At 39.7% G+C, this 20615-nt stretch overlaps 1 protein-coding gene across 7 annotated transcripts in view; it reads left to right on the top strand.

Moving 5' to 3' along the window:
- LOC147356961 (uncharacterized) overlaps window positions 1–20615 on the top strand; it is a 356040-nt gene that overhangs the window by 29191 nt on the left and 306234 nt on the right. Inside the window, exons 4-8 of one of the 7 annotated variants that reach the window (XM_086345350.1) lie at window positions 12582–12704; window positions 14361–14478; window positions 17863–17979; window positions 18244–18384; window positions 19865–20016. The exons of 1 other annotated variant lie outside the window; for it this stretch is intronic. In XM_086345350.1, the coding sequence (XP_086201476.1) occupies window positions 12582–12704; window positions 14361–14471 (234 nt within the window). In that variant the 3' untranslated portion in view covers window positions 14472–14478; window positions 17863–17979; window positions 18244–18384; window positions 19865–20016. Of the gene's footprint in view, window positions 1–7159; window positions 7490–12581; window positions 12705–14360; window positions 14479–17862; window positions 17980–18243; window positions 18385–19864; window positions 20056–20615 lie in introns of those variants that run through there. 5 more of the 7 variants (XM_086345355.1, XM_086345351.1, XM_086345352.1 and 2 more) reach the window with 5 other exon arrangements.

The raw sequence follows: 20615 nt of genomic DNA, 5'->3' as shown, positions 1-20615 counted from the left end.
TCTGTAATTTTACTGCATTGTGGTCAGAAAAGATGCTTGGAATGATTTCTATTTTTTTGAATTTACCAAGGCTAGATTTATGGCCCAGGATGTGATCTATCCTGGAGAAGGTTCCATGTGTGCTTGAGAAAAAGGTGAAATTCATTGTTTTGGGATGAAATGTCCTATAGATATCAATTAGGTCTAACTGGTCTATTGTATCGTTTAAAGTTTGTGTTTCCTTGTTAATTTTCTGTTTAGTTGATCTATCCATAGGTGTGAGTGGGGTATTAAAGTCTCCCACTATTATTGTGTTATTGTTAATCTCTCCTTTCATACTTGTTAGCATTTGTCTTACATATTGCAGCGCTCCCGTGTTGGGTGCATATATATTTATAATTGTTATATCTTCTTCTTGGATTGATCCTTTGATCATTATGTAGTGACCATCTTTGTCTCTTTTCACAGCCTTTGTTTTAAAGTCTATTTTATCTGATATGAGTATTGCTACTCCTGCTTTCTTTTGGTCCCTATTTGCATAGAAAATCTTTTTCCAGCCCTTCACTTTCAGTCTGTATGTGTCCCCTGTTTTGAGGTGTGTCTCTTGTAGACAACATATGTAGGGGTCTTGTTTTTGTATCCATTCAGCCAGTCTTTGTCTTTTGGTTGGGGCATTCAACCCATTTACGTTTAAGGTAATTACTGATAAGTATGATCCCGTTGCCATTTACTTTATTGTTTTGGGTTGGAGTTTATACACCATTTTTGTGTTTCCTGTCTAGAGAATATCCTTTAGTATTTGTTGGAGAGCTGGTTTGGTGGTGCTGAATTCTCTCAGCTTTTGCTTGTTTGAGAAGCTTTTGATTTCTCCTTCATATTTGATTGAGATCCTTGCTGGGTACAATAATCTGGGCTGTAGGTTATTTTCTTTCATCACTTTAAGTATGTCTTGCCATTCCCTCCTGGCTTGAAGAGTTTCTATTGAAAGATCATCTGTTATCCTTATGGGAATTCCCTTGTGTGTTATTTGTTGTTTTTCCCTTGCTGCTTTTAATATTTGTTCTTTGTGTTTGATCTTTGCTAATTTGATTAATGTGTGTTTTGGGGCATTTCGCCTTGGGTTATACTGTTTGGGACTCTCTGGGTTTCTTGGACTTGGGTGATTATTTCCTTCCCCATTTTAGGGAAGTTTTCAACTATTATCTCTTCAAGTATTTTCTCATGGTCTTTCTTTTTGTCTTCTTCTTCTGGGACCCCTATGATTCGAATGTTGTAGCGTTTAATATTGTCCTGGAGGTCTCTGAGATTGTCCTCATTTCTTTTAATTTGTTTTTCTTTTATCCTCTCTGATTCATTTATTTCTACCATTCTATCTTCTAATTCACTAATTCTATCTTCTGCCTCTGTTATTCTACTATTTGTTGCCTCTAGAGTGTTTTTAATTTCATTTATTGCATTATTCATTATATATTGACTCTTTTATTTCTTCTAGGTCCTTGTTAAACCTTTCTTGCATCTTCTCAATCCTTGTCTCCAAGCTATTTATCTGTGATTCCATTTTGATTTCAAGATTTTGGATCAATTTCACTATCATTTGGAATTCTTTATCAGGTAGATTCCCTATCTCTTCCTCTTTTGTTTGGTTTGGTGGGCATTTATTCTGTTCCTTTATCTGCTGGGTATTCCTCTGTCTCTTCATCTTGTTTAAATTGCTGAGTTTGGGGTGTCCTTTCTGTATTCTGGAAGTTTGTGGAGTTCTCTTTATTGTGGCGTTTCCTCGCTCTGTGTGGGTTTGTACAGGTGGCTTGTCAAGGTTTCTTGGTTAGGGAAGCTTGTGTCGGTGTTCTGGTGGGTGGAGCTGTATTTCTTCTTTCTGGAGTGCAGTGAAATGTCCAGTAATGAGTTATGTTTATTTTAGATCAAACAGTGTTTGCTGTGTCAACAATTTAGGCATGTGCTATAGAAGTTATGGTAGTTATTCAGGTTTTTATGAAGTCAAAATGAATAGTAAGATACATTCATGTTGGGCAGGAAGAAAGTTTTCTGTACCCTTCTAGATTCTTCTGGCTTGTCTAAGAATTGAGTTGACATGAGAGAGATTAACAAGAGAAAATCAAAATTTTAATGACCTATGTACAATGGGAAAAAAGAAAGAAAAACTGAATAACTACCTCAAATGGCTGAGACCCTCACCTTTAAATACCACCTTTAGCTAAAGAAAAAAGAGGATTGTTGGGGGTAGTGGTTTGGGACTTCAGAAGGGAAGAAGGCAATGCCCATGGAGGTAGAAAAACAAATATTTGGTGAATAAATATTTGCTGGGTCATGAAGAGGAGGCCTGGGAGATAGAGAGGAATTTTGACAGACATTTCCAGCTTCCTTCTTATCTATACACCTAGTTCCTACTGTAGTTATTTAGGGAGATAGCCCCCTTCCTGAAGAGGCCCTCCATCTAAACGGTTTTGGGGGCAGTTATGGGAAAAGCCAATGTTTATTTTTCAGTCTTCTGGGTGTTAATTGTTTTCAGTTCAAAATAATCCACATGAGACATTTTGGGGTGGCAGATTTTGCTCTCCTACACTCACGAGGGAGGTGCTGTAGGGTTGCTGGGAAAACAAAGATTTGCACCTTAAATCTGTTTATAACTTTGACAGTTTCATTAGTCTGGGTCCCTGTTCTCTCAATTATAAAATAATCTTTACCTCAAGTGGTATTTGGCATATGTATCGATTTATGCCTTTTATGTATTTAGTATGTGCTATATTATTTTATATTTGTAAAATATGGTTATATAAATGAACAGGCTTTTGACATGTTTCTCTGGTGATTCAGATGGTAAAGAATCCACCTGAAATGTGGGAGACCTGGGTTCAATCCCTGGTTTGGGAGGATCCCCTGGAGAAGGGAATAGCAACCCATTCCAGTATTCTTGCCTGGAGAATTCCATGGACAGAGGAGTCTGGCGGGGTACAGTCCATGGGTCTCAAAGAGTCAAACGTAACTGAGTGACTAACCCTTTACATTGTAAAAAGTCATATTACGTTGCTTATATTTGTTTCCTAAATTTGTTTTTAGGATCAGTGAGTCAAGAATTCTGACTTTTCAAAATTCTTTTAGTGTTTTTCATTCTTCCCAATAACTAAGCCAAAAGTGTTTGGATTTTAAAGAAAGCTGGAGATAATCACACTAGTCTTTGTTGGGAGAATGGTCATTGTAGTCAAACTTCATCTTTTGGGGTTACTTGATTCTTGTGTTTTTCCTCAAAATTTTGTGTTGTGTGCAAGTTGACAAAGTGTGTTAATAAGACTCAACTGACAAAACGGCATTCTTGTCACTCTGTCTCCAGGGACCCTTGGCATTACAGTGATCCCTCATACCTGCAGGGTAGGGGGGACTAGTTTCATGAACCTCTCTGTACCCTCATTCCAAAATCTGAAGATGTGCAAGGCCCTTATATAAAATGGTGTAGCATTTGCACATAACCTGTACACACCCTCCTGTATGCTTTAAATCATCTCTAGGTTACTTATAATACTTAATACAATGTAAATGTTATGTAAATAGTTGCTGACTGACAAATTCAAGGTTTTCTTTTTGGAACTTTCTGGAAATTTTTTCCCCAACTATTTTTAGTCCATGGTCGGTTGAATCTGTGCATATGGAACCCTTGGATATGGAGGGCTGAGTGCATTTGGATTGGGTAGGTGGAAGTGAGGGACTTAATTTCCTTCTGGATTCTTTTCTTTTCCTTCTTCATTGAAATTACCATTGTAGGTGGTGTATCTATGTAATGGTCTGGTGGCCTGGGCAGTACCTGGGGGAAGGGTGAAGCTCAAGAGACACAACAGTGAAGATTCAGTAGTTTCTGACTGTTAAATTCTGAAATTAGTCCTTAATAGGTAAGAGAGAGATGTTACTTTAAAGAACTAGTTAATTTTGTCCCCAGGGGATATTTGACAATGCCTGGAACATTTCTGATTAACTTAGCAGTTCTTCAGATCAGATCAGATCAGATCAGTCGCTCAGTCGTGTCCGACTCTTTGCGACCTCATGAATCGCAGCACGCCAGGCCTCCCTGTCCATCACCAACTCCTGGAGTTCACGCATACTCACGTCCATCGAGTCAGTGATGCCATCCAGCCATCTCATCCTCTGTCGTCCCCTTCTCCTCTTGTCCCCAATCCCTCCCAGCATCAGGGTCTTTTCCAATGAATCAACTCTTCGCATGAGGTGGCCAGAGTACTGGAGTTTCAGCTTTAGCATCATTCCTTCCAAAGAAATCCCAGGGCTGATCTCCTTCAGAATGGACTGGTTGGATCTCCTTGCAGTCCAAGGGACTCTCAAGAGTCTTCTCCAACACCACAGTTCAAAAGCATCAATTCTTCGGCACTCAGCCTTCTTCATAGTCCAACTCTCACATCCATACATAACCACAGGAAAAACCATAGCCTTGACTAGATGAATCTTTGTTGGCAAAGTAATGTCTCTGCTTTTGAATATGCTATCTAGGTTGGTCATAACTTTCCTTCCAAGGAGTAAGCGTCTTTTAATTTGATGGCTGCAGTCACCATCTGTAGTGATTTTGGAGCCCAAAGAAATAAAGTCTGACACTGTTTCCACTGTTTCCCCATCTATTTCCCATGAAGTGATGGGACCGGATGCCATGATCTTCGTTTTCTGAATGTTGAGCTTTAAGTCAACTTTTTCACTCTCCACTTTCACTTTCATCAAGAGGCTTTTGAGTTCCTCTTCACTTTCTGCCATGAGGGTAGTGTCATCTGCATATCTGAGGTTATTGATATTTCTCCTGGCAATCTTGATTCCAGCTTGTGCTTCTTCCAGCCCAGCATTTCTCATGATGTACTCTGCATAGAAGTTAAATAAGCAAGGTGACAATATACAGCCTTGACGTACTCCTTTTCCTGTTTGGAACCAGTCTGTTGTTCCATGTCCAGTTCTAACTGTTGCTTCCTGACCTGCATACAGCTTTCTCAAGAGGCAGATCAGGTGGTCTGGTATTCCCATCTCTTGAAGAACTTTCCACAGTTTATTGTGATCCACACAGTCAAAGGCTTTGGCATAGTCAGTGAAGCAGAAAGAGATGTTTTTCTGGAATTCTCTTGCTTTTTCCATGATACAGTGGATGTTTTCAATTTGATCTCTGGTTCCTCTGCCTTTTCTAAAACCAGCTTGAACATCAGGAAGTTCAAGGTTCACATATTGCTGAAGCCTGGCTTGGAGAATTTTGAGCATTACTTTACTAATGTGTGAGATGAGTGCAATTGTGCAGTAGTTTGAGCATTCTAAGGCATAAGCTATTCTTAGCAACTGTTAATTTCCTCTCAAACTCCTTCTGTTCTGCCTTACCCCACCCCCAAGCCAGTCTTCTTTTCATTAGTCTTGTTACAATGAACTACCTCAAAACCATGAAACAAAATATAATCTTGTATCACAAAGGTAAATATTAATAGGAAACACAGGGGAGACTGTGTGTGTGCACGTGTGCGCGTGCCTGAGCTACTGGCATTAGTGGGTAGAGGCCAGTGATACTGCTAGACTGTCTACAGTGTAGAGGATAGCTCTTCACAACAGAGAATTCTCTGGTTAAATGCGTCAATAGCATTGAGTTTGAGTAACCCTGTTTTAAAAGAACTGACTTTTCAACCTGTGAATCTTGACTATAAAGAAATAAAGGTATTAATGTACATCATTAAAAACGTGTTGATTGGAATAATGCAATTTAGAACATTTCAGGAAAAATTGTAGAAAAACAAAGTCAAGTTTGACAACAATTATCAAAGTACCGTTAGGGGAACTTTTATTCATTCAGTCATTCAGTGAATATTCACTGTGAGCCAGTCCATGTTCTAGGTATTCTAGGTGTTCAAACAGCTCTGGGGATGTTTGGTGACTCTTTCCTTATTAAGAGGATGGACCTGTAAGGCCCTTAGGTCTAATGTCATCAAACATGCAGAAATCATAAAATTCACTGCCCTGCCACCATTCTGGGTCCATCCTCATCAAGTTCGTGTGAAGATTTTGTTTCCCTGTGTGTCCGAAAGTACACAATTTAGACGAGCTGAAGTTACATTCCCCTGTGTGAAGTGGTCCCTGGGCAGTTACTCTCTTACAGGCTTGGTTTGTATAAATGAGCATCCCCGAGTTTTATTACTCTGAGATATTGGTCATATAGCTTCTGGTCCTGTGTGGTTTTGTGCCAGAGCAGTTTACTGACGTGCATGCAGCATTGTGGGTGCTGTGTGGATGGTCATCTTATTTTTTCTACATTCCTACTGTTTTTCCAGTATATACTTTAATTGACCTTACAACAGTAAATTGTTTATTTTTAGAGGAAAAGAAAATAAATGCAAATACTCAACTTGTTCTCAGTATTTGCGACCTTCTTTTTGGGATGTGTTAGTACTACTTTTTGTTGACTGAGATTTGTATAACCTATCGCCATCAGTTCAGTTCTGTCACTCAGTCGTGTCCGACTCTTTGCGACCCCATGAACCGCAGCACGCCAGGCCTCCCTATGCATCCAATCCTATCCAATCCCTATCCTCCCTATCCTATCCAATTGTGCCATCATGAACTCATTAATTTTTACATAAAAAAGATATTATCCAGCTTAAAATAATGCCCTTTCATTGAACTCCTGCAGCATTTATTGTTGGATTACTTACTTTGAGTAATTTTGACTTTTGTTGTCATTCAGATTCACATGTATTCCAGTTATAACCCAAGTAGAATGTAAGCTCTCAGAGTGTATAAATCAGGGTCTATAACCTCCTGGAAACTTCTAGGAGCCTAACATAGTCTGGGTACTCCTTGGGTAATCATTGATCCTAGCTTTTAGCTACTGTTTACCCAGAATGTACAAGGTGTCACAGGCTCTATAGGAGTTATCTTGCAGGCAGTGAGTGGGCTCAGATTTATTACGTGTTTTGAAGACCCAGATACTCAGTTAAATGATCCAGAGTAGAGTGAAAAAAAATGCACCCATTATTAGGATGGTGCTAAAGTAATTGCGGTTTTGCATTGTTTCACTTTGCCATTTAATATTGGAATTCATTCTTAAATAAATGTGGTTATGTTATATATCATTTTAATGCACATTTCTTGCTTTGTGTTTTTGCTAATGAATTATTACTAGCTATTTATTTTCTATGTATTTTAGACTGTGGAAATGATAGACCAAAAGCAAATTTGAGTGATTTTCTTATTCGAGTTCAAAATGAGTCATAAAGCAGCAGAGACAGCTTACAACATCAACAATGCATTTGACCCAGGAACTGCTAATGAATGTACAGTGCAGTGGTGGTTCAAGAAGTTTTGCAAAGGAGATGAGAGCCTTGACGATGAGGAGCTTAGTGGCCAGCCATTGGAAGTTGACAGTGATCAATTGAGAGCAATCATTGAAGCTGATCCTCTTACAACTACTTGAGAAGTTACCCAGTAACTCAAAGTCGACCTTCTATGGTCGTTTGGAAAGGTGAAAATTGGAAAGGTGAAAAACCTCAATAAATGGGTGCCTCATGAGCTGACCGCAAATTAAAAAATAGCCATTTTGGAGTGTTATCTTCTCTTATTCTGTGTAACAAGAACGAACGATTTCTCAATCGAATTGTGATGTGTGAGGGAAATGGATTTTATTCGACAACCAGTGATAACCAGTTCAGTGGCTGAACCAAGAAGAAGCCCCAGAGCACTCCCCAAAGCCAAACTTGTACCAAAAAAAGGGTCACGGTCACTATTTGGTGGTCTGCTGCCCATCTGATCCACTACAGCTTTCTGAATCCTGGCGAAACAATTACCTCTGAGTAGTATGCTACTGCACTTGCTTGTTTCTGGCTGTTGGAGTACAACACCCAGAAACAAGCAAGTCCAGTGGTCCACAGGATATCATCCAAGGTTGTGCCCCACTGGCTGGGACCAGAATTAGTCCTTTGAGGTGAGGCTTTGTCTCTTTCTGGTGTTCAGATCCTAGAGGCAGAGACCGTTACTGCATCTCTCGCTACCACCCGAGACTGCAGGAGTTCGCTCTCCCTGGTCTCTTGTCCCCATGTAATTTGTTTTAGAAAAAAACACTGGTTGTTTGTTCCTTTTCCTTTGTAAAGGGTCTGGGAAACAGGATACTTAGTGAGGTCAGTTTTCAGGTGTAACCGGTTTTCTAGAGTGAGGACTCAGTTCAGTTCTCATGTGTCTCACACACTAGTAGACAAGGCCAGGGTGGTAACTGGAAGTACAAAGTGAACATCTATTAAACCTATCCTGGCTTATTTTAATGTAACTATTACTAAGCCTTGGGTTTAAAATAAAAGACAAATCTGGGACAAATACAGTGGGTAGGACATCAGGATAACAGATGCACACCTGGACCACCCAGGCACTCTAGGATGTGAGCTTCTTCTAAGGAGAAGGGTCTTGATCACATCCAGAAAAAGAAGGTCAGCATAGCTGAAGTGTATTGAGTGGTGCAGAGGGCTGCACGAGATGGGACTGCACAGGTGGAGGTGAGCAAGGCAGAATGGGAGGGGCTTTGAGGCTGCTGGGAGGGTTTTGGCTTTTATTTTAGGTGTAATGAAAAGTCATTGGAGAGTTTTCATCAGGGGAGCAACGTGATCTGATTTGCACTTTTAGAAGCCTACTCTTGCTTTTTATGAAATATGGAACTTTGGGTGCAGGAATGATGGGTAGGCAAGCAGGAAGAGATTTTAGTAGCCCAAGTGAAGGTGGCTTAGAGAATAAAGAAATGGTATTGTCAGTGAAAAACTAGTCAATCTAAGAAAGCAATGGAAAATTTTATTCGAGTCAAATTTGAGTATTATAACCCAGGAAGAGCATCTCAGAAAGCTCTGAGAACTGTTCTGCCACTTAGAAATCAAGGCACAATTAAGTTTGTTTCTTTTTTTTTTTTTTTTTTTTTGAGACAGAAGGCTGTACATCAAATGATATATTATTGACAGTTTATATAATCCAGCTCTAAGTGTCATCCTGGTGGGCCATGTGACCCTTTACAAGATCAGAAGCAGTTCTGCCTTTTAAGGAGTTGTCTTGTTGATGCTAGAGATTGTTGCTCCTTAAGGTTAAGCAGGTATTCCTGCCGATGGAGGAGGGAGGTCTGGTCAATGCATAATGCAGATACACAAAGCACAGTTGGGGGAGAGAGGAGACCAAAGGGCAGAGAAGAAGTTGTATGTTTACACTTTTCTTGTTTTGCCATAAAATACAAATTTTATTTCACAGAATGAAATGGTTCGAGTTAAAATATGTTTTGGAGTTATGACTGTTGATGGGGTATGAGACAATTTAATTTGGGGTATGAGAATAAAAAGTAACTGTTAGGCTTCTGGCTTGTGTAGCCAGGTGGGCTGTAGTGTCATTTGCTATAAGGTAAACATGGTAGATAAACCTGGATAGGGGAGAATCAGGAGTGCAGTTCTGAAATAAATGCCTTTCAGAGTTCAGGGAAGAAGGGTGGACTTGTAGAGGGAGGTTTGTGAGAATGAAGTGTACAGGTAGTATCTAAAAAATGTGGATGAGCTGAGAACAAGCAGCTGGTTAGGCAGGAAGGATGCCAGACAATGTAGTTCTACAAGAGGAGGAAGTGTCTCAAGGAGAGGGGAATCCTAAGGAGCTGAGCTCTGTGGGGAGTTTGGAAAAAGGGCAGGGAAGTCACATTGGTTTGGGCATGATGGAGATTTTTGGTGATCTCGCTTACAATAGTTTCTGTGGAATGGTGGTGACCAGATCCAGTTAGATCAAATTGATGATCAGCTAAGAAGTAAGGAAGTGAAGAGAATGACTTTAGAGATCAACATAGAGAAGTATTACTGGGAAAGGAACCATAAAAAGAGGGGAGGGCTTACAGCTCTGAGGAGGTGTGATCATGGGAACGTAATTCTGTCTTTCTGTCTCTGCATTTATGGATTCATCCATCAATCACCTGATGCACTGATCCATCCATCACCATCCTTTCATTATTTAAAATTATCAATTGAATGACAGGAGGTTAGACTGTGCTTAAAGTCCTTGAAATGGGGATAGGAATGTGACCCAAAGCATCAGTGGAGAAGCATTTAGGAGCAGGAACACCTTGCCTATTGGAAGAGGAGGCAGAAAGGTAGACTTCAGACGTAGAGATGGTATGTTTGATGGAAGAAGATGAGGAAATTCTCATCTCAGTCCTACTTGCTCAGTGAAGTATGAGTCAGTCATCAGCTGATAATAAGCAGAATGGCAGAGGTGGGGGGCTGTAGATTTGAGAAGAAAAAAAAAGGTGTGATGTGATTTTGCATAGTGGGAGAGGCAAGTATTCAAAGAAAGTGTAGTAAAATACTTACTAGTGTTTAGTGCCCTTTAGAGGTTTGCAGTCACTAACAAAGTGAGGAGGAACTAAAAAGCCTCTTGATGAAACTGAAAGAAGAGAGTGAAAAAGTTGGCTTAAAGCTCAACATTCAGGAAACTAAGCTCATGGCATCTGGTCCCATCACTTCATGGCAAATAGATGGGGAAACAGTGGAAACAGTATCAGACTTTATTTTTTTGGGCTCCAAAATCACTGTAGATGGTGATTACAGCCATGAAATTAAAAAATGCTTACTCCTTGGAAGGAAAGTTATGACCAACCTAGATAGCATATTCAAAAGCAGAGACATTACTTTGCCAACAAAGGTCCATCTAGTCAAGGCTGTGGTTTTTCCAGTGGTCATGTATGGATGTGAGAGTTGGACTGTGAAGAAAGCTGAGTGCCGAAGAATTGATACGTTTGAACTGTGGTGTTGGAGAAGACTCTTGAGAGCCCCTTGGACTGCAAGGAGATCCAACTAGTCCATTCTAAAGGAGATCACACTTGGGTGTTCTTTGGAAGGATTGCTGCTAAAGCTGAAACTCCAATACTTTGGCCACCTGATGAGAAGAGTTGACTCATTGGAAAAGACTCTGATGCTGGGAGGGATTGGGGACAGGAGGAGAAGGGGTCGACAGAGGATGAGATGGCTGGATGGCATCACTGACTCAATGGACATGAGTTTGGGTGAACTCTGGGAGTTGGTAATGGACAGGGAGGCCTGGTGTATTGCAATTCATGGGGTCACAAAGAGTCGGACACGACTGAGCGACTGAACTGAACCGAACTGAACGTTAAACTGGAATTGTTAGCTTGCCTGTGTGCAGCTTCAGTTAGAGACAGAGCAGGCAGATTGCTGTATTTAAACAGGGTCAGAAATTACACTGCTGATGGTGACTGCAGCCATAAAATTAAAAGACGCTTTCTCCTTGGAAGAAAAGTTGTGACCAACCTAGACAGCATATTAAAAAGCAGAGACATTACTTTGCCAACAAGGGTCCATCTAGTCAAAGCTATGATTTTTCCAGTAGTCATGTATGGATGTGAGAGTTGGACTATAAAGAAAGCTGAACACTGAAGAATTGGTGCTTTTGAATTGTGGTGTTGGAGAAGACTCTTGAGAGTCCCTTGGGCTGCAAGGAGATCCACTTGGTCCATCCTAAGGAGATCAGTTCTGAATATTCATTGGAAGGACTGATGGTGAAGCTGAAACTCCAGTGCTTTGGCCACCTGATGCAAAGAACTGACTCATTGGAAAAGACTCTGATGCTGGGAAAGATTTGAAGGCAGGAGGAGAAGGGGACAACAGAGGATGAGATGGTTGGGTGGCATCACCGACTCAGTGGACATGAGTTTGGGCAAGCTCTGGGAATTGGCAATGGATAGGGAGGCCTGGTGTGCTGCAATCCATGGAGTCAGAAAGAGTTGGACATGACTGAGCAACTGAACTGAACTGAGAAATTCCATTGCTATGTCTACAAAGAGAGGAGAGTGTGAAAGGGCAGCGGCCTGCTTAGGGCGAGGGCAATGGGGAGTGGTCTACTGGGGCAGGAGTATTTCAGCACTGACGTTAATTTGCCAGCACATGGTAGCGGTAAAGAGCAGGCAAGCTTTCAGTCAGCCTCATTGTCATTTAAAAATTCTCTTCTGCTAGAGCATCCCTTCCTGCTTGTATTTGGGAAGGATGACTCCCTCTCTGAACCTTCCCTGGGCCAGTGTTTACTAAGGAAGGAAAGGAGGATTATGCTGAAATGCCACCTTTGTTGAACTTTTCAAGCATATGTGTGTGTATTGGTGTTATTTATATGTTTGTATAAATAGAGGTCTATTTATAGGTTTTGAAATTGAGCTCTTTTGGTCTGCTTATCTTTATAGCAATATCACATTCTCTTAACTGCTATATCTTTATAATAAGACAATAGGTGTTAAGCAAATATTACACCTTTTGTCCTTTATTTCTCAGAATTGTTTTGGCTATGATCTTCCATATAAATTTTGAAATCAGTTTGTAATCTCAAGTGAGAAATTTTTGAGGACACTGATTGGAGCAGCATTGGATTTAGAGATTACCTTGGAGAAAAATGGCATGTTTTCACAGACATGTTATATTTCCCCCAAATCTTCTTTCATTAGCTTTGATTAGTGGTATATTCTCTATAGGTGATCTTGGAAGTTTTCACTCTCTGTTCATTCTGACTAGAATATACTTCTCTCAGATTCTCCAAAGTTGCCTTCTACGTTATATTTCTAGGGTTGCTGCAACAAATTACTACAAACCATGAAAATGTGGGCATTTGGAGTCCAAGAAGACCCTTACTGGGGAAGTGAATCAGCCAACACCTTGATATTAGATTTCACAGCCTCCAGAATTCTGGTAAATACATGTCTGTTGTTTAAGCCGTGCAATCTGTGGTGTTTTGTTAATGGCCACCTGGGTTGGCTAGGACAGGAGAGATCCACTATCTGCCTCTTTCAGCTTATGGTGACTGTTAGCATTCCTTGACTTGCAGCTGCATCACTTACTCCTCTGTGTGTCTCTGTCTCTTCCTTTTTGTCTCAAATCTCCATCTGCCTTTCTCTTACAAAGACAAGTGTCATTGAATTTAGTGCTCACTTAGATAGTTCAGGATAATCTCATCTCAGGGTCCTCACTTAATCACATCCATAATGCCACCTTTTCTAAACACAGTCAGTGTTTACAAGTTCTGGGGGTTAAGACATGGACATACCTTTTGTGTGGGCTGTATTTCAACCTGTTACATCTTATTTATTCATATCTCAACTCAAATGTCACTTCATTAGATGACATTTTCTCTATCTTTCTTATACTCTTATACTTGAAATTTTCTTAATAACTTGTTTAGTCTTTTATCTATTGTCTCTCTTCCCATTTAAAGAAGGTAACTCTTTACAGGTAGAGGCTCCAATGTATTTATTGATAAATTCAGGTTGGTATTCTGATAATACACATTGGTAAAGCTTTGTCATTTGTTTACAGCTGGTATCTTCTTATACTAGTTGCTAGATATTTTGAATATCATTACTGACTATATATCTGGCATCTAGAACAGTGGCTGGCACATGGTAGGCTGTCAGTAAATAATTATATTGACTAAGATTGCACAGATTAACATAGAAAAGGAGGAGGATTAGTCTGTGGTCAGGTTATAGAGAGATTTCTATATTATGATCAGGAGTTTGGACTTTTTCCAGAAAAATGATAGACATTCATCCCAGAGTTTTAAGTAGGGAAATAATATGATTGGATCTGCAATTAAAACATGAAACTCAAAATTAATTAGTCTTAAATATTTTGGAACCCCTATTGAACCCTTGAGGTGATAATCAGAAAGATGGAATGAGATGAAGAGAAATCTGCCCTTTTTTTTTATTGAAATGGATGATTGCTAATGAACTACACAACCTCACCTCACCTTTATTTCTCAAGAGACACATCCAGTGTGTGTGTGTGTGTGTGTGTGTGTCTCTTTGTGTGTGTATGTATGCATGTGCATTTGACTGAAAATTTTGGAATAAATATCTTGAACCATGTCGATTGAGATTATTTTTGTTGAGAGCAGCAGAAACTGATTCTGGCTAATTTAAGGGAGAGAAAAAGATCATCACCCATTGGTTTGACACTGGAGTACATCTTACAGTCTAAAGAGTGAGTCATTAAATTATGGAAAGGTAAAGAACTGGGCAGCTTCAAAGCTTAGTCCGGGAGCTCGTGGACATTTTCTATAGACTGGTTCTGATGGTCTTAGTCTCCATGTCCTTCAATTCTCACTTTCAGAAATGTCTTACACTGAGATTTTTTCTGTGTTATCTTTGACTTTTAGTGAATGTAGAAGCTGCTCATATTTCCAAATATATATTCTTCTTCTCTCACAAGATAGAATCCCTGATTTCTAGCTGGGTATCTGAACAAATTGAAGACTGTATTCCCAAACTACTTCTGCTTAAATGTGATCTTATTACAAAGTTCTAGTCAATGAGATGTCAGCAGAAACGCATGTGTGGTTTTTAGAAACTTTCTTCAGTCAACGGCTCCTTTTTGGATGCTTCCTGGAATGGAGATGAGGCTAGAGATCTAGCTGACAACAGAGACCACGAGAATTACAGCCACACAGCAGTATGACAGGATGGTGAGTTTAATGAAGACTTTGGTAGAACTGCCCTTCTGTCCCTGTGCTCTGCCCGTGGGCTTTTATGTGAGAGAAATGTGTCTGTGCATCACTTGTATATGTGTGATCTCTGGTATAATCTTGCTTGTATATGTGTATATGTACGCATTGGGTTGATCAAAAAGTTTGTTCAGGTTTTCCCCAAAGGTGTTGTATATATGCACACACATACATACACACACATATATAATCTCACTTATGCTACTGCTGTTTTAGATCTCTGTTACCCACAAATAAATCTAATTCTAACTCATATGCAAAGGTTTATCATAGTTATAGTACCCTGAGCATTTCCTTTGTGTTTTTAAGGGCAGATAAGCATTTAAAAGTTATTTTATACATTTTTGGATTTGTTATAGGATGTCGAGATGGTAGCCTGTACTCTGCTTTCTTGGAATGGAAGTCCTTTTGCTCATTTGTACACTTTTTCTTATTGTAGTGTTAGTCACTCAGCCGTGTCCAGCTCTGTGTGATCCCATGAACTGTAGCCCACGAGGCTCCTCTGTCCATGGGATTCTCCAGGCAAGAATACTGGAGTGGTTGTCATGGCCTCCTCCAGGGGATCCTCCCGACTCTGGGATCAAAGCCAGCTTTCCTGCATTGCAGGTGGATTCTTTACCATTTGAGCCACTAGGGAACTCTATATTTATTAAGAAAATTATTTTTTTATCATATGTTACTAATATTTCTCTGTTTGTCTTTTCCATGTTTTCTTTTTGTTTAAATCTTTTTTTTTTCTTCTATACAGCTGTGTTACTAGGTAAGTAGTCATCTTTATCAGTTTCTTCCTCCTAATGACTTTGGGCTTTTATGTCATTCTTCAAAGGGCCTTTCTACCCCAAGATGATAAAAAAATGTTTGTTCATATTTTCCTGATAAATTTATCAGATCAGATCAGATCAGTTGCTCAGTCATGTCCGACTCTTTGCGACCCCATGAATCGCAGCACGCCAGGCCTCCCTGTCCATCACCAACTCCCGGAGTTCACTGAGACTCACGTCCATCGAGTCAGTGATGCCATCCAGCCATCTCATCCTCTGTCGTCCCCTTCTCCTCTTGTCCCCAATCCCTCCTAGCATCAGAGTCTTTTCCAGTGAGTCAGCTCTTCACATGAGGTGGCCAAAGTACTGGAGTTTCAACTTTAGCATCATTCCTTCCAAAGAAATCCCAGGGCTGATCTTCAGAATGGACTGGTTAGATCTCCTTGCAGTATAGTTTTATTTAAAAATTAAAAATCATAAACTCACTTGGAATTTATTTTTATATAAAGAACAATATAGAGTTACACTTTTCTCCTGCCAGATGACTAGTCAGTTATCCCTATTATTTTTTAACTAATCTAATTTTTGAAGTCTTGAGATTTCCAAGACTTCATATGGAAATAGCAAAATAGAAGTTTGATGTTTATGTACTAAAGCCCCACAGTATCTTTTCAGATGAACTCCTTAGACAATATATTATGTTTTACAAGACAGCTAACAGAAATAACCAGGGAAAACAGAAGAAAGAAAAGCTGACTTCTGGGGAAATTTTGGAAATTGCAGTTGTTTTAAAGCATGTTTAAATTCTTTGATAATCCCCTCTGCAAAGGTGAAGGCATTTCATGATTATTATCAGAACTTAGTGATTCACTTCCTATGAAGAAAATGTGGTCAAATAGATAAAAGACGTTAGTTTCCTTTTTGCTATCCCTGAGGTTTCTCATGGCCAGCTGCCATGTCATCTGAACACTTAAGTAACCCTATGGAGAGGTCCATGTTTGAGGAGCTGAGCATCCTGCCAGTAGCCAAAAAGGGTTTTTGCAAGAGCCATGTGAGTGAGCCATCTTGAAAGGAGATTCTCCAGCCCAGTCAAGGCTTCAGTACAGCCCCAGTCAGCATCCTGACAGCCTGAGATTTCCCCTGTTGAAACGATCAGCTAAGCTCCATCCAAATTCCTGGTCACAGAAACAAAGAGATAATAAATGTTTCTTGGGATTTCCCTAGTGGCCCCAGTGATTGAGACTGCACTTCCACTGCAGGGAGCATGGGTTTGACACCTGGTTAGGGAACTATGATGCCACACAGTGCAGCTAAAGTACATATTTCTTGTTTCGAAAGCAGCTATATTTTAACATTTACCGACTACAAGCATCCAATAACAAATCACTTTGAGGAAAGAGTAAAATTCGAGTTTGTTTTTGATAGGAAAATTTACTTATTTATTTTTAGTAACGAAGTTGGGGGAAGACATTCTAAGTGAAGTAGGTGGCATGTGTGAAGTCAAAGAAAAGTTACTCTGTGTTCAGGAATTACTTGACTTCCCAGGTGGCACTAGTAGTGAAGAATCCACCTGCCAGTGCTGAAGGCACAAGAGGTGCGACTTCCATCCCTGGGTGGAAAAGTTCTGCTTGAGTAGGGAATGGCAGCCCCCTCCAGTATTCTTGCCTGGAAAACTCTGTGGACAGAGGAGCCTGGTGGGCTACAGTCCATGGGACCACAAAGAGTTAGACATGACTGAGCAACTGAGCATGACCACACACACGCAAGTAAGTATAATGAGACTCGGGAATACTGCACAAGGTGAGGAGGAGCAGAATTGAATTTAAAGCTTGTGAAAGGCTTTTTTGCAAAGGTAAGGAGCTTAGACTTTGTCTTTTTGGTCATGCAGAAGCAACAGTAGGTTTTAATCTACTGTAATACAATGAGATTTGGGTTGGAGAGCAATAAATCTTATGATATCGCCTGATGGGTATAGTCTGAAAATGATGCTGTCTTGAGAGGGTTGATGAGTTGGATTTACTTCTCCAGTAGTAGAGATACAGGAGAAGTACAGTTTAAGTACTTTTAAGTTTAAGTACAGTTTAAGTACTTTTGAAATTGAATCAGTAGAATTTGAAGCCCGAGTTAAATTACACAATGCAATCAAATAGAATTGGTTAAATCTTTCTGACGAATGTTGATGCTACATAGCACACTGCAGGTGTGTATTGATTTGTTTCTGTGAAAGAGTAAAATTTTGGGAGGGTACAGAGTATTATATTCGGACCATACTACTATTTTTTACATTTGTATTAAAACTCTATGAAGTCATCCATGAGAGATTTTTAGTATACTCCCTCCCGTTCTATTCAGTATTGTGAGACATTCTGTTTCCTGGAATGTGAACACAAGCGAGAAGGTTGGAACACACTGTTTTTCTCCCAGATGACAAAAGCATGAAGGAGATGCTCAGGAAACATTCGGTTCAGTCTCCACTAGGAACACTGAGACTGTTCTGCTGGGTATTTGTTTGCATTTGTTCTCTCTGGAGTCCACCTTTTTAAAAAATCCTACAGAAAAAGCAGCGTGTTTGTCTTCATTTCAGAAGTCCCAAGTGGGGAAGGTATGAGGATAGAGCAAGATCCCTGAGGCCCTACAGCCTGCACCCCTGCTCCCCAAACCCCGTAGGGCCTGAGACTCTAAGGCTTATCAGACAGCTGAGGTGAGTGGGGCGCGGATGTGTGCTGGTCTGAAAATTCCCCCTCGGGGACTGTCATGCCTTCTTTCACTCCCTGCTCCTTCCTGAGAAATCACTATTCTCAGACACATAGTTAAGCACAACCCTTCTGTACTGAAAGAGGCCTGCGGTTAGATCTTTAGGAATTCATGTTGGGAAAAAGTTGCTGCCCTGGAAAGCGTACATCGGAATATATATGTCACAGACTTCCACTGGGCCTCAGTTTTAAATAGGTTTATGTTTTGTTAGGAATCCATCAAGATGACGGGCAGGCCCTGGTTTTGGTTGTCCTGGGAGACCTGAGTGTCTCCACTACGGCCACTCCAGCTGCGCTGATGCAGCACAGAGCTGGATGACTTACATTCCGAACATACCGGCTTGGTCAGCTGAGTGAGTCATTTAGTAGCTGCATGTTTGCATTTATAGACTTACCCCAGTGGTCTTAGATGGCTGAAGTTACACTAACATTTCACCCTGTTCTGTTGATTGTAGTTGATAATATTGTGCCCTATCCACAGGCCTTCTTGGCAGTGAGTGCATATTGCTTTTAAAATGCAAATCATGAGTATTTTTAACTTGGCGAAGAAACTGATTTCTGGTACTTGTGACATGTGTCGCCCTAAATGAATAAATTACATTTAGGCCTCTTCAGTATGGCTGACGGGGAAAAAAATAGGTACAATGAGTCAGTTCTCTCATTACTGTTTTGTTTTGTTTCCTATAGATTCACATTGTCAATACCTCTTATGTTCATGAATTTGAACACTAGTCAGTGACGCGCAGTTATTTTTAAGATTCATTCTTTTATGCCATGCTTTCTCTAAGGCAGTCAATGAAAAGTCTCAAGGATATACTTGTCTAACTTAGAGTTTCTGAGTTAGACTAAGCAAAGACTTTGTTTAAATAACAATACCGAAAACTTACATAGAGACGAGTACCTTTGAAGTAAGTGGATTTAAATGCTATGGAATTCAAAGGGTTGAGAAAGTGAGAAGGTGCTATATTAGTCGGGGATGCTGGGCTATGCTTCAGTAACAAACCAACTCAGAAATCTCAGTGTGTTATTACATAAAAGCCTTCAGTGTGCCTGCCAGGTCTCCAAGGCAGCCTACTTTAAGCAGTGATTCAAAGTTCCATCTTGACCCTGTCATCTCTACACCGGTTTTCTATTCACAGAGGCAGGTAATGAAAATGTGTGCAGAATCCTCTGGGATTTTTTACCACCTCAGCCTGGCAGTGACACTCTTACTTCTCCCAGTTTTTGGCCAAAGCTAGTAATATAGCATGCCTCTCTCTCTCTTATACACATATATATAGCATACCTATCTGTAGCAAGACTAGAATTGTGAAGAAGTGCATGGATATTAGATGAGAATCACATGTCTGTGTCACGACTGTTATGTCATTATGACTGAGATAAAGGCATACAATAATGAAATATTTGTGAGGTCAAAGGCACAGTTTAATTTTGTTTTACTTTTGGTTTAAACTTTTTTTTTTTTTTTAAAAAGTATGCTATCGATATATAGACACAAATAATGAGTACCCCCTGGTCCTGGTTAAAGGTGATGTTTGTTTCTATGATGTTTACTTTTTCTGAGTTTTCACAACTGCTGGAATCTTTACATCCTTTTGACTTCTAGTTGTCATGCATCCAGGTAATCAGTATTTTAAGAATGGCATGTACATTTGTGATACTGGATCTAAAACATAGCAGGATACTTATTAGCATTTTCAGATAATGTTATCCTAAAGAGGAAAACATATTTTACCTGCTAATAAGAGCTAACTTTTTCAAAGTCACATGAAATAAGAGGAAGATTGTTGAGGTTGAAAGATTAAATGATTTGTTCTTTTTCTCCCCACACAGGATTTGCAGTTGTCCATTGAACGACATGGGTTTGAACTGCTTGGATCCATTTGTATATGGATTTTTTCAACAGATATACAAAAATATATGTGTTGAACATCATATATAAGACTTGCTTTGAAGTAGACAGCCTATCCTTACACAGATATAAAGTGAGTGATATGTAATATAAAGATTATTAATGTGTTAATTTCTTACTATTTTATAACTTTTCTTTTGAAGAATTACATTACTGTACAGTACACCTTCAAGGTTCCCATGCAAAGCAAAGGGAGTGTGGAAGAAACACAATGATTAAGCTCTTTGGCCTGGATATGCTACACAATCACATTATATAGACCCAAACTAGTAACACAGCTTCACTTAGAAGAAAGGGGGCTTGGAAATTAGATCATCACTTCGTGGCAGCAGCTTTATAATGGAGTTGGAGCTCATGAATTTCTGGAGGTCAGCTTGCTGTCTCCGTCATACCTCTGTTGACCTATGTCTTTCCAGACTACTATCTCTAGACTGAAACACACTCCCTTCTGGCAAAAGTGGCCATATTATAAGACAAAACATATTAAACATTCCATTTGTAAGCTTAATAGTTCTTAGAAGTGAAATGTGCCTTGTCAAATTTGACGCTCTGTTAAAATTTATATAAGGAAACTGAAAGGAAAAGGAAAGATTTTATCAGGTAAGCAGAAAAAGAAAATTTAAAAAATTAAAAGTAGCTCTTTCTTTTTATAAGATAATTGAAAGATCAAGA

This window comes from Bos grunniens, chromosome 16 (assembly GCF_055505025.1).
Source record: "Bos grunniens cultivar Pamir isolate PY7600 chromosome 16, Bosgru_T2T1.0, whole genome shotgun sequence".
Classification (NCBI taxonomy): domain Eukaryota; kingdom Metazoa; phylum Chordata; class Mammalia; order Artiodactyla; family Bovidae; genus Bos; species Bos grunniens.
The sequence above is the reverse complement of the archived record's forward strand: the minus strand, read 5'-3'. Positions and strand labels throughout refer to the sequence as shown.